This window comes from Centropristis striata, chromosome 10, assembly GCF_030273125.1.
Source record: "Centropristis striata isolate RG_2023a ecotype Rhode Island chromosome 10, C.striata_1.0, whole genome shotgun sequence".
NCBI classification, from domain to species: domain Eukaryota; kingdom Metazoa; phylum Chordata; class Actinopteri; order Perciformes; family Serranidae; genus Centropristis; species Centropristis striata.
This window is the reverse complement of record NC_081526.1, coordinates 36,901,007-36,915,926: the sequence shown is the minus strand read 5'-3', so window position 1 is coordinate 36,915,926 and position 14,920 is coordinate 36,901,007. Positions and strand designations below refer to the sequence as shown.

Below are 14,920 nucleotides of genomic sequence, written 5' to 3'. Positions count from 1 at the left end.
GGTCAGGTTTGTCAAGTTGGTCAAGGTGGTCAAGTTGGTCAAGTTGGTCAGGTTTGTCAAGTTGGTCAAGGTGGTCAAGTTCGTCAAGGTGGTCAAGGTGGTTCAGTTTTGAGCACAGATTGTTTTGAGGTGAAAGTTTGGTTTTGCAAGAAGAATCTGAGATTTTGTGAATGTAGCTTGAAAATTGGGTTTTGTGTTCACAGTTGAGAGAAAAGGAGAGCAGCTTTCAAGAAATGTGTCTTAGCAATCGAGAAAAACTAATACCTGTAATGTCACATTAACAAACGTTCAGTCAAGTTTAATAAACATTTACAACAATGAAATCTATAAAATATGAAATATTCACAGTGACAGGCAGCAAACAGTCTGTTTGTTTCATCGTATCAGAGGAACTGATTGTCTGTTTTCTGTTTGTTCTCATGAACGCTTCAAATGATCATGATGATGTAACAACATGCTGACTTTTCACCACACGGTGCGTTCAGTGGCTGCTCTGGAGCTTTCAGTCGTATCAGATGGTCCTCATCTATAATGGTGCTTTGAAATCTGAATGTTTGATTCTGTCTGCTGATGATCATCAAACACTCTTCAAAATAAGAGCGTAAATAGAAATGTTTAAGAGAGTTTGTTTTTTCTACCTTTCTACCAATCATTCAGGCTGAGTTTTAATCACAATTTATTTTTCAAAAACTGACTGACAGATGTCTGGGTTCAGATGAAACCAGAGTGACAGGAGTGAAACGTCTGAATCTGATTTGATGGAACAACATGCTGACAGGACGAAGACTTTGTTTGTGAGGTTTTCAGCCCAACGTGTTCACATCACGAGATCCTCATAAGCAGACGGAGAGATTCTGCTCCAAACCAACAGGAATAATGTACAACGACGTATTAGGGCCAAGAATGAAAATTTAAAAAAATACAGACCTGGAGGAGGGGGGTAATATTTAGAGAAAAAAGTCGCAAATTTAAGAGAAAAGTAGCAGATTTATGAGAAAAGAGATGAAAAAAGAAAAAAGTCAGAAAAATAGTGTTTTTTATAAGTCAAAGAACCTGAACACGGCACAGATGCTGCCCGGGTTAGGGTTAGGTTAGGTTAGGTTAATGCAGCGAAGGCCACACGGACACGTTAGTGAGGAAGTGCAACAGTATGGACCATAGGCGTTTTTCTCGTAGATTTGCCACTTTTAATCTTGTAAATCAGTGACTTTTTTCTCGCAGATTTGCCACTTTTAATCTCATAAATTTGCAACTATTTTCCCGCAGATTTGCCACTTTTAATCTCATAAATCTGCAACCCATAAATCTGCAACTATTTTCCCGTAGATTTGCCACTTTTAATCTCATAAAGCTGCAACTATTTTCCCGCAGATTTGCCACTTTTAATCTTGTATATCTGCAATGTTTTTCTCGCAGATTTGCCACTTTTAATCTCATAAATCTGCAACTATTTTCCCGCAGATTTGCCACTTTTAATCTCGTATATCTGCAATGTTTTTCTCACAGATTTGCCACTTTTAATCTCGTAAATCTATTACTTTTTCTCCCAGATTTGCCACTTTTAATCTCATAAATCTGCAACTATTTTCCCGCAGATTTGCCACTTTCAATCTTGTATATCTGCAACTTTTTTCCCGCATATTTACCACTTTTAATCTCGTCAGTTTGCTACTTTTTTCTTGCAGATTTAAAAAAATATATAATAATAATATTAATACATTGCATTTATATAGCGCTTTTCTTGATTTCTTGATTTGACATGTTTTATCATGTAAATCAACTACAACTTTTTTCTTGCAGATTTGCCACTTTTAATCTCGTAAATCTGCACATTTTTCTCTAAATATTACCCCCCTTCCCCGGGTCTGATTTTTATTCATTTTTTTCATACTTGGCCCTAATATGCGTCGTAATAATGAGCCATAAAAGCTCCAAAAAAATCTAATATTACCTTCTAAAGTCCAGCTTTAGTTGCAGCCTGATTCTGTCTGCTGATGAAACTCACGATTCTCTTTTAAATAAGAGCAAATAAACATAATCAGTTTCTACTGTTCCAAAAGTCTGAATGAACCTCTAACAAAGGGACAGAAACATTCAGGACTAAATGTGACATCACGGTAATAAATGTTACTCTGGAGATGAATTTTCAACAAAACCTCAACAGATTCAATGATGGAGACGCAAGGAATCAGATTCTGTCACATGCTCACTACTGAACGCTCACATTAACGAGCCACACGTCATTAATGTGATGATGGAAACAGAGACAAGAACGGTACGACACATCACAACACGTTCACCAGTTTATCAGAAATATATCTGTTTAGGTGAGAGAAAGCTGAAGGTCTCTTCTGTGTTTTGGCTCTAACTCTTTCAGACAGAAGGTACCAGTTCCCCCCTGGTGTGTTGTTTCTAACAGGCCAGACTGTTTGTTTGAGAGGATGCAGCCAGCAGCAGCGTGCCGAGCGTCCTACCTGACAGGTGAGCAGCGTGGAGGCGCAGACGAGGTGGAGAACAAACGGACTGCAGGACTTTAATGAGGAGGCTGAACTGAGATTAAAGGTGCTGCACACGACCTCAGAACACAGAGGGCATTATTACTGGGCATCCTCAGCAGAATAAAGTCATGCTCTCCAGCTTCTGTGTTGTTGTTGTTGTTGTTGTTGTTGTTGTTGTTGTTGTTGTTGTTGTGGTGGTGGGCTGCTGCACATGTATGTGTGTGTGTGTGTGTGTGTGTGTGTGTGTGTGTGTGTGTGTGTGTAGTGTAAAAACAGTAAAATGACTGTTTATATGAATGGAGTCTGGGGGAGTCAGATTCACTGTTGTCTGATTTCTAAACTCGGATGTGTAAATCAGCGACTTTTTTCTTGCAGATTTGCCACTTTTAATCTCGTAAATCTGCAATTTTTAATCTCATAAATCTGCAACTTTTTTCTTGCAGATTTGCCACTTTTAATATCGTAAATCTGCGCCATTTTTCTTGCAGATTTGCCACTTTTAATATCGTAAATCTGTGACATTTTTCTTGCAGATTTGCCACTTTTAATCTCGTTAATCTGCGCCATTTTTCTTGCAGATTTGCCACTTTTAATATCGTAAATCTGCAACATTTTTCTTGCAATTTTGCCACTTTTAATCTTGTGCATTTGCTACTTTTTTCTTGCAGATTTGCCACTTTGAATCTCGTAAATCTGCAATTTTTAATCTCATAAATCTGCAACTTTTTTCTTGCAGATTTGCCACTTTTAATCTTGTAAATCTGTGACATTTTTCTTGCAGATTTGCCACTTTTAATCTCGTAAATCTGCAATTTTTAATCTCATAAATCTGCAACATTTTTCTTGCAGATTTGCCACCTTTTATCTCGTAAAATCTGCAATTTACAATACAATAACATATTTGAACAATCTGAGTGGATTAATTCTGCATAACGAGAACTTTTACTTTTGATACTTTAAGTAAATGTTAATGCTTTTGTACTTTTACTTCAGTAAGTTTTGAGTGCAGGACTTTTACTGCAGTGGAGTCATTTCACAGTGAGTTATTAGTTCTTTTACTGCATTAAGAGATATGGGATGAGAGATATGGATGCAGGTCAGGTTCACTGTCTTCTGATTTCTAAACTGGTAATTGTAGAATTTCACTGGTGTTAGATCAGATCACTAAATGTCTGGTATTGTGTCACTGTGAGGACTCTGCAGTGCACACAGCCAGGTGTGCATTAACCCCAGTAACATCAGGTTCAGCTCAGAGCCCGGAGGTGGGAGGCGTCCTGCCCATCGTATACAGCACCTTTAAGTGTCTAACAGTGAGGAGAGGCAGCAGGACGAGTCACAGCAGCTCTGGCAACTTTTAGAAGTTTGACAGGAAAAGTGAGGCTGTATGTTCCTGATGAGGTTGTTGTTTGAAGGAGACGGAGACGTGAGAAAAGATCTTTAGTGAAGCTTCAGATGACGTCTGTTTAATGAGGACGTTTATTCCTGTAAAGGGTTGTTTGAAGAGAAGAGAGACGTCTCTGTGTCCAGCAGCAGGAATCTGTCCAGGACCGGCAGGTGGATGGAGGGATAACGAGGGACGGAGAGAAAGAGCGAGGGATGAGTGAAGGTTTGTTGTTAGGAGTACAGAGCATCAATACCTGCAGGAGTGAGGACCAGAGCCTGGAGGAGGTCAGACAGAGACACGATCCCTCTCACCACGTCGTCCCTGTCCACCAGCACCAGACGATGCACCTGAGACACAGACAGACACACAGTCAGCAGGAAATGATGGTTTTCTGAATGGAGTCTGGTGCAGCAGAATTATACATCAATGGATATCATTAACCCTTTATCAGGCAAAGAACTATATTTGGTAACTTCAGGTAATATTTCGAGAAAAAAGTTGCAAATTTACTAGATTAAAGTGGCAAATCTACAAGAAAAAAAAAATCGCAGATTTAAGAGATTTAAAGTGGCAAATCTGCAGAGAAAAAAGTGGAAAAAAGCAACTTTTTTCTCCCAGATTCACCACTTTAACCCTTAATAGGGCACTCATTTAAATACTTGCAAATTCCAAATTTCAACCCTCGAGAATATTGGAGGATATTATATACTGCCAGAATGTGTAAAAAAGAAACATACAAAAATAATATTTTGAGAAAAAAGTTTACGAGATTAAAGTGGCAAATCTATGAGAAAAATATGCGCAGATTTATGAGATTTAAAGTGGTGAATCTGGGGGGGAAAAGTAGCTTTTTTAATAATAACATAAATAAAAAAGATTAATTAAAATTCATTCAAAGTGTTTCAGAATCAAACAGTGTGTGTGTGTGTGTGTGTGTGTGTGTGTGTGTGTGTGTGTGACCTCGGCCCTGGCGATGCGGTCTATGATGGTCTCCAGGGTCTCGTGGGGGTAACACTTGAGGACTCCCTCCATGCAGCAGGCTCGGGACGACACGGCGTCCTTCATCGTCATGTTCAGGTTGTTGTAGTTCTTCTGAGCCGCCAGGTTCTGAAAACAACAACAACAACAACAACAACTAAATAATCTGTCAACAGCAGCTGCCTTCAACATGCTGATAAATTTGTTGTCAACATTAAAGTGTTTGTATTTTAGTCCCAGAACAGAAAGAGGATCAACAAAATGTCAACAAGTAGAAAACAACAACAAAAACAACAAAACAAATATTTAACTGGGTGACAAAGTGAAATCTTTAAATGTGTGAAACTCACAATGACGTCAAACCGCGAATACAGCGCCACGACTTTACCTGCACACACACACACACACACACACACACAGACAAAATAATATAGAGATAAGACAGGAAGAGAAAAGTTTTATAAATTTTACATTAAAGAAAATCAACATTGTAAAAAAATCAGAAAAAAAAGAAACTTAAATTAAAATTAGATAAATAATAATTTATATTTATATTTATTATATATAAAAATAATAATGATAATAATAATGAATTATAAATAATAACATTAATAAAAAAGATCAATTAAAATTCATTCAAAGTGTTTCAGAATCAAACTGTGTGTGTGTGTGTGTGTGAGAGAGAGAGAGAGAGAGAGAGACTGTATTTGTGTGAGTTTGTTTGTTTTGTTAGTCAATTTTGTATCTTTTTATGTCATTTAACGCCTGTAGAACCTGATAATGTAATATTATCAGGTTTTATTACATTTTCAATGGACTCAAGTGCAGATTTTTATTACATTATTAGGGTTATCACATTATCGGGAATTTATTACATTATCAGATTCTACAATGCCTATTCTCTGAGGCAAATCTGTGATTTGTGATTTTGGGGTATATAAATAAAATTGAAAAAAAATTGATTCTTTATTTTTAGCTTTTTTAGTCTTTTTTAACTTGTGTGTGTGTGTGTGTGTGTGTGTGTGTGTGTGTGTGTGTGTGTGTGTGTGTGTGTGTGTGTGTGTGTCAGTGTGTGTGTGTGTGTGTGTGTGTGTGTGTGTCAGTCTGACCTTCCTGGTTGACGACGGGCAGCGCCGACACTCGTCTCTCTACGAAGATGGTGAGCGCGTCGTACACGGTGGCGGACTCCTGCACCGTGGCGATCTGTCTGAAGGTCCCGATGGAGACCTCGCTGATCCGCTTCTGCAGGAACCTGGGCTTAGGAACCATGGAGCCCTGCAGGAGGAGACAGTCAGCGAGTCTCTCCTCAGGGGTCAGAAGGAGTTTTAAACGTGGTTCAATGTTTAAATGATGAGAGAAAGTCTCACGAAGATGTGGAGGAACTTGAGGATGCGTTTGTGTGTGAGGATGTGCAGGACGTTCCCCGTGTTGGGGTCGATGACCGGCAGCCGGTGGATCTTATTCTTCAGGAGAGAGTAGATCGCCTCAAACAGGCTGAGGAGACACAAACACACACTTTATTATAGGGACACAGTACATTTATTATTCCTGCATCCTGGGGTCCTTAAACAGTCTGTGAGCCGCACAAATCAGGAGAGGCAACAAGACATTTTAGCAACCTGGTCTCACAGGAATCCGTGGAATAGCCACGGAATCACTCAAATTTCCGTGTAACTCACACGGATTTCGCTACAATGCAAGTTAATGCCAGTCATATCCCGTGGCTATTCCAACACACAAAGTGATTATGTACATTCACCGAGTGAATATTTAGAAAATAAAACATATATTTCTCGCTAGAAATGCGATCAAAATCCATTTTTATGCAGAAACTAAGTCAAAATATTGATTTTTTTTTCACTAAAAATGAGAGAACTGTCCGCCATGTTTTTTGTTCTGACCGCCGGGACCTTGAAAGTCACGTGACTTGGAACAAACCAATAGGAACAAATATCCATGGAATAGCCACGGGATATGACTGTCATTAACTTGCATTGTAGCGAAATCCGTGTCAGTTTCACGGAAATTTGAGTGACTCCGTGGCTATTCCACGGATTCCTGTGAGACCAGATTGCATTTTAGACGTGACATGCCCACTTTATGCACTTTATCAGATGCTGTTTGGGACAGTGTTTCTCCTGCAGTAAATGTGTTATTGTGTCCTCTTGTGTGTGAATCTTTGTGCATCCTGGGGTCCCTAAACAGTCTGTGAGCTGCATAAATCGGGTAGGAAATTGACATGCCCCCTTTATGTTGATAACCCACAAGTCTCCTCTTTACTGACATGCCCACTTTATGCTGATAACCTGCAGTGTTTCTCCTGCAGTAAATGTGTTGTTGTGTCCTCTTGTGTGTGAATCTTTGTGCATCCTGGGGTCCCTGAACAATCTGTGAGCTGCATAAATCGGGTCTGACTGGAAAGCTGAGACTCTTGTGGATCAATGAGCCCAATTTTCTTCATGTGTGATGATGTTAGTCCCCATAGTAGCATTTCTGTGCAGTGACACTTGAGCTCAGTGTAAAATGGGTTCTATTGGTCCCCACAAGTCACTTTACAGACATGCCTTTATGCAAATTCAGTTCCAGTTCAGTTTGGGGCAAGAAACAGTATTTCTCCTGCAGTAAATGTGTTATTTTGCCCGATGTTCTTCATGTATGATGATGTTAGTGAGTAAAACTAGAGCTCAGTGTATAAAATGAGCTGCTGGGACCTCTAGGAGAATCACAGCCTCATGAAACTTTACAACCACAAACTAGAAACCTGGAGCATTCAGAGGACGGATGGCTGAGACACTAGATTCACAATAAGCAGCAACACAACACAAGTGCTGACATACAATCGCACAAAATACACAAATCTACTAAATGTCAAAAGTTTCTGAAAGCATGAATTTCTCTCTGCTGATTTTTTACATGTTTTATAGTGAAATCAAGCTGCTGTGGTGCTTTATATGATATATTGGATTTTAAATTATGAAACTATGAAGACTGACCTGCAGTCTGGAGTGATGCTGATCAGGCTGTTGAAGGAGTACTGCAGGTAGATCTCTGCACACACAAACAGAACTTATTATCTTATTTACATCATGTTTGGAAAGAAATACATTTTTCAAGTTCACGTTTGTTTGTGTTCAAACCTCTCCACGTCTCGATCTTGTGCTCCTCCAGCTCGTAGATCTGAACCTGCACAACAAACAGCACGTTAAAACAGTTTTCATCCAAAATGTTGTTGTCTGTATAATAAGAGATGAAAATATAGCAGATTTACACTCCTGATGTGTTTCAGATAAAATAAGATGTTCAGTGTGTAAACAGCAGCAAGAAACAGAAAGAGCATCAATAAAATAACAAGAAATAGTAAAAAAAAAAAAAAAAGTAACATAAAACATCAATTTAAACAAGACAGAATATTTCAGACTCACCAGAGGAGATTTATAATAACGATGCAGAATGTTGATGAAGTCAGTGATGGTCAGCATCCCTACACACACACACACACACACACACACACACACACACACACACAGATAGAGAGAGATAAGATAAGAAGAGAAGAGAAGAGTTTTAAACATTAAAGAAAGTATAACATAAAAACCAACTGAAAAAAAACAACTGAAGAACAACAACTAAAATTAAATGAATAATAATAATAACGATGATAATAATAATAATAATAATACATTCTAAAAATATATGATAAATATAATAATAAATGAAACCCTTAATTTAATAAACTGTGATTTTTATCCCTAAACAAACTGATCAATAATCAGTTACAACTCCAAGAAATTATATCAGATAACGTTTCTTCTTTATTTAGAAAGAAAAAAGTTTTTAAACTTGAAAAATGCAGATCACATATATATCATCATCATCATCATATATATATATATATATATATATATACATATATATATATATAAAACTGAAAAATGATTAGAAACTAGAAAAACCTTTGAAATCCAGTCAGAACTACAACTCCCAGCATGCCCAGCAGGATGGATTCTGGTGTCTGTATTAGTAATGTCAGTTATTATCAGTCAGACTGGAGAAAACAGGCTGATTTAACATGTTTATATTAGACGGTGCTCATAATAAAATAAAAGCCTGAGTGAGTGAGTCTGTCTGTCCTCCTGTCAGGACATTTGTCTCGTATCCTGAGAATCATTTCTGTGGTGAGAATGTAAACTAACAGATTGTGTTGTTTCCTGTGTATGAAACGTTCATTAGTTAAAGTGTTTGAGTCGTGATGAGTCTCCTCATGTTCGCTCTGATCGTCTGCGTGTCTCCGTCTTCAGAAGCTGTTTGTAATTCAACTCAAATGTCTCCGTGTTGACCTGCTGTCCTCTAAATGTTAGCAGGACTCACAGAAACCTGAACCCTGAGCCTCTGGACCGGCTCACACAGATTAAAGACGACATGTGAACCAGCTGAAGAACTCAGTGTTCTCTTTACGGTAACAGTTCATTCTGCACACTTTTAGACGGCTTAATCGGTTTAAAAATGTAAATATATAAATATTCCCCCATTTTTATAATCCTGCAGTTAAAGAGATCAGAGCGTTAGACTTATGTGAAGTCGCCTGTCTTTCTTGGTCATTTTGTGTCTTTTTTGGTCATTTTGTGTCTTTTTGGTCATTTTGTGTCTTTCTTTGATCGATTTGTGTCTTTTTTGGCCATTTTGTGTCTTTTTTGGTCATTTTGTGTCTTTTTGGTCATTTTGTGTCTTTCTTTGATCAATTTGTGTCTTTTTTGGTCATTTTTCTTCTTTCTTTGATCAATTTGTGTCTTTTTTGGTCATTTTTCTTCTTTCTTTGATCAATTTGTGTCTTTTTTGGATATTTTGTGTCTTTTTTGATCAATTTGTTTCTTTTTTTGATTGATTTGTGTCTTTTTTTGGTCATTTTTTGTCTTTTTTTGGTCATTTTGTCTTTTTTATGGTCGTTTTTGTGTCTTTTTTGATCAATTTGTGTCTTTTTCTGGCAATTTTCTGTCTTTTTTGATCGATTTGTGTCTTTTTTGGTCACTTCGTGTCTTTTTTTTTCTTCAGACGTAATGATTTAAAAATGTAAAGTCTATTTTCTCTGTTATAATGCAGTACAATGAGTAATGTGTGTTGCAGCTCAGAGCTCCAGACAGATTTCTGTGACGTCTCACCCACAAAACACTTGAGCTTGTTGTCCCACAGCGGCGCCGCCCTCACGCCGTTCGCCACCAGAGCGAAGAACGCCTTCTTCACCTGCAGCGTGGTGTCGAAGATGACCAGCTTGGAGCTGCGCGGCATGGCGTCGTAGCAGCAGTGGCTCTTCATGAAGTTCATGTAGGTGAAGGTGTCGGGGTCGGAGCCTGCAGGGGGCGCCGCGCCCTGGGAGGTGTAGGTGCACGCTCCTGCAGCACGACAACAGGGAGTAAACAGGTGTGATGGCAAAGACAGAGCACGGGACCTAAATACTATATTATTACCCTCTGGGGTCACTTTCATTTACTCCCTTTAAGGCCATTAAAGCTAAAATTGTCAAGTTCCAAAAAAATGCAATAAAACCTTTACGGATTATTATATTTTTCTACCTTTTACTAGCCTGGCTAACAGCAGACTAATCACAAATGAGATTAGTCTGGAAACCAGCCGTTCATTTCTCCGTAGAGGAGGCGTGGTTTACGATCCTCCGGAGCCGTTTATTGGGCGCTTAGAATGTCTATCAAAAGCGTCTGTAGGTAGCTCTTAGCCAATCAGATCAGTTATACCAGATGACGTATGTAGAGCGACAGAAATTGATGTTTACATAGCCAGACTAGCCCTCTAGCATCTCTACTTTGAGACTAAAAAGCTCAATTCTGCTTCTGCAACGTTTTTCTGCAGCATGTTCTGACTCTGGCTGCTCTGTAGTTTCAGCTCACAGTATACCGGCAGTGTTGGTGTGTGTGTATGTGTGTGTGTGTGTTGCTTGCTGCTTTGCTTCTCCAGTTCTCTCTTTCTGCAAGATTATTTATTTTTACGCCTTATCCCCCCTCATGTCCTTCAGCCACACACATCCACTGATTTTATGGGTAATAGACGAGCTGCTGGGGGTCTCTGGGGGCTCCGCTGTCCCCCGGCTCATAGCCAGATCACCGTGGTTACAGCAGCGAGCGGTAGCTGCGCTAGTTGGTAGATTAAGCTTTGGCCAAATCCAGTTGGAAGCAAGGCTAAAACATCCTTTTTGGTGGTGAAACAGGAGTTTAAAGTCAAACGTTGTTTTTTTAAAATAAACTTTCGCTCTAAATTATTTAAAACACCATCTACCCTCCCCGTTCTGTGATTGGATCCTAAAACAGGGCTAAGAAACGGCTTTAGTTTCTGGACCCCTTGGCAGTTCAAAATGATATCGAGCACGCAAGGCAGTATGGGTATACCCAGGCTAACATTTTACTGTTAGTTTTTATAGCGTTTTCTTGGAAGTGGACATTTTCAGCCCACAGTGTATCATAGAGCCATAAGGAAAAAGAAAATTTGAACTCCAAAATATATTTAAAAAGAAAAAAAAATTCCAAAATCATGCAATATGCAGCATCACAGCCAAAACAAAAGTGAAAAATGACAAATTCTGGTGGAAAATGTCCCAAGTGACAACAAAGTGTTGATATTGACCTCGGCTCTTCATCGAGAGAACTTCCTCTTCCTCGTCCTCGTCCATCTCAAACAGCGGCACCTGAGAATTAAATCAAACATTTTATCTGTTTAGTGCTTTAAAAAAGACAACAGCAAGAAACCACAGGCGTGTTTCCACTACGACCTTGTTGTGAAGCGTCACATCGTTTCCGATGTGACGTTCATAGTTCTGTGACTCTTCCTTGATTATTCACTGACAACGGACCAACACGTTGAGTCCAAAGAGGTCCACCGTCTTCTCTTCTTTGGTTTCTAGTTCTCGATTCTCTCGTCTCAGTCTGCTCTGCTTATTTCTTTTAAAAATGGAGCTGTTAATCAGTGCCATAAGCACCTGAACGCACCGTCAGCACTTGAACGCACCATCAGCACCTGAATGTACCTGAACGCACCATCAGCATCAGGACGTATCATCAGCACCTAAACCTACCGTCAGCACCTGAAGGCACCGCCAGCCCCTGAATGCACCGTCAGCCCCTGAACACACTGTCAGCACCTGAACGCACTGTCAGCCCCTGAATGCACCGTCAGCCCTTGAACACACCGTCAGCACCTGAACGCACCGTCAGCACCTGAACGTACTGTCAGCACCTGAACGCACCATCAGCCCCTGAACGCACCATCAGCATCCGGACGTATCATCAGCACCTAAACCTATCGTCAGCACATGAACGCACCGTCAGTCCCTGAACCCACCGTCAGCACCTGAACATACCATCAGTCCCTGAACGCACCACCAGCCCCTGAACACACCTGACCGTACCGTCAGCACCTGAACGAATGAAATATTACTTTAACTAAAACTCATATTCTAAGAAATAAGTTTCACATTTCTTCTTTCTTTCTTTCTTTCTTTCTTTCTTTCTTTCTTTTCTTGATAATTTTGTTGTTGTTTTTTTTGGTCATTTTACGTTTTTTTTTTGTTATTTTGTGTCTTTTTTTTGTCATTTTGTGTCTTTTTTGGTCAATTTGTGTTGTTTTTGGGAACAGACTGGAATAATGTGGTGTGTGGTGGACAAATTCATCCTGTTGAAGTGGAATCATGAAACTCTCAACCAGTTCAAACTGATTCTGAATGAAACTTTACGTCTTCAACTCTAAGAAACAAGTTTCATATTCCTGAGAACATGGAAGTGTTTCTGACTCTCTGATGTCACTGAGAGTAGATGTAATCATTGTGACCACAGCTTATATTATAGAGCTTTATTATTGTTGTTTTCTTTATCTTTGTGTGTTACTGTGTATATGTAAAACACTAAAAACAATAAAATATAATTGATGTGATAGGAAACTAGAAAAAGCTTTGGAATCCTGTTAGAACTACAACTCCCAGCATGCCCTGCAGAGCTTCACTGTCACTGATCTGCAGCTGCATCCTCAGGTTAAAGAATCCTGAGTTTGGAAACGTTTTCTGTAGGTTCAGACATCAGAATCATTCTGCTTTGTGTCTGTGTGTCTGTTTACAGTGTTTACAGTGTTTACTGTGTTTACATTGTTTACATTGTTTACAGTGTTTACTGTGTTTATAGTGTTTACAGTGTTCTGTGACTCTGACGGACAGAGACAAGGACGTCTCAGATGTCTCAGGATGATAAGTACAATAATTAGATTAAATCAGTTTCAGATATAGAACTGAACATGATGATGGAATGTTCTGTCAGTTTAAATCAGTAGAAAGACTTTAAAAGTGAATCATTCTTCTGTTTCTAGCTGCGTTTTTTAATATCTGCATTTATTAATTGAGCTTTAACCAGTAGAAAAAAGTGTGTATGTATATATATATATATATATACATATACATATATATATTTGAATTAATTCACTCTTGTAATTTTCTTAGTGATAATTATTATATGAATAAAATATTTAAAATGTGTTTGATATGAGTCCCTTTCTGCTGTTTATATTAATTTATTGTCTGAGTTGATCTGTGAAGAAAATAAAAAAAAATAAAATCAATGTCTTTATGACACATCAAGCATGTTTCTACACTTTTTCTACACATGTTTCTAAACACTCCTGAAGGCTGTGAATAAAGATTGATTTATTAAATATAAACAGATTAAATAACTTCCTGTCAGAGCTCCAACTGAAAGAAGATTCACATACAAACAAACACACACACACACACACACGGATCAGAGGGTCGTGTGTGTGTGTGTGTGTGTGTGTGAGTCAGCAGTCCTACCTCAGCCAGAGGCTCCATGTCTGAGCTGCAGCTCTCTGAGAAACCGTCAGCCGTCCGTCCACCGAGTCCTCACCAGCAGCACCATGACAGAGACGAGACGAGACTGGAGAGCAGCAGGGAGGGACAGCGAGGAACGGGACGGACTCTGAGCTGCAGCAGCTGGTCTGAATGTCTGGGAAACACTGAGAGCTAAATCTGGAGCGAGGGGTGAGAGACCTCTGGCATTCAGACAGAGAGAGAGAGAGAGAGAGAGAGAGAGGAGGGGACATGTCCACAGATCATCACTTCAGGAGCAGAAATAATAATAATCTATCTATCTATCTATCTATCTATCTATCTATCTATCTATCTATCTATCTATCTATCTATCTATCTAGGAGGTTCCATGTTTGGCCACATGGGGGCAGCACAGGCTGCAGCTTTATTTTCTGAGATTATTAGATTTATCATCTCTGAATTTTATATCAGAAGCTCAGATGTTTCTCTAACTCAGTAGTTCTCAACCTTTTTGAGTCTCGACCCCCAATTTAACATGCATGTTGTCCGCGACCCCCGCTCACTGAACACAATCTCACATGCACAGTTCAGATCACCCAAAAAAGAAACAAAATGACCAAAAAAGACACAAATTGACCAAAAAAAGACACAAAATTACCAAAAAAAGACACAAAATGACCAAAAAAAGACACAAAATGACCAAAAAAGACACAAATTGACCAAAAAAAGACACAAAATGACCAAAAAAGACACAAAATGACCAAAAATACACAAAATGACCCCCCAAAAAACACAAATTCACTAAAAAAATACCAAAAATGACCAAAAAAAGAAAAAAAATAACCCAAAAAAGAAAAAAAAATACCAAAAAAAGACACAAAATGACTAAAAAAAGACACAAAATGACTAAAAATAACATAAAATGACCACAAAAAGACATTAAGTGACCAAAGAGACGAATACACATGAACACTTTAACACAGTGGAGACAGAGCTGACTTCCAAAATGATTTGGCGACCCCCAGAAATCATCTTGCGACCCCAATTAGGGTCTCGACCCCAAGGTTGAGAACAGCTGCTCTAACTAAGTAACTAACTAACTAACTATGAGCTGAACAGCTGATCCTCTGCAGCTTTAAAGCCATGAGGCGTTCAGGTTTCAGCAGCAGATATTTATAGAGTGTAAAACCTGAAGCAGTCTGTTCAACAAGTCACTAACAAACATGTCCA

At 38.9% G+C, this 14,920-nt stretch overlaps 1 protein-coding gene across 1 annotated transcript; it reads right to left on the bottom strand.

The window, feature by feature from the left end:
• Nucleotides 1-4,112: 4,112 nt before the first annotated feature.
• On the bottom strand, nt 4,113-13,825 carry prkag3b (protein kinase, AMP-activated, gamma 3b non-catalytic subunit). The gene is made up of 11 exons (XM_059342285.1): nt 13,694-13,825; nt 11,488-11,548; nt 10,017-10,247; nt 8,283-8,341; nt 7,998-8,043; nt 7,854-7,908; nt 6,228-6,354; nt 5,970-6,135; nt 5,211-5,248; nt 4,843-4,989; nt 4,113-4,229 (listed from the first exon to the last, which is right to left on the bottom strand). Exons 1-11 carry the CDS (start codon nt 13,709-13,711, stop codon nt 4,113-4,115), a joined length of 1,065 nt encoding a protein of 354 aa, XP_059198268.1. The 5' UTR covers nt 13,712-13,825.
• Between the last annotated feature and the right edge of the window lie 1,095 nt (nt 13,826-14,920).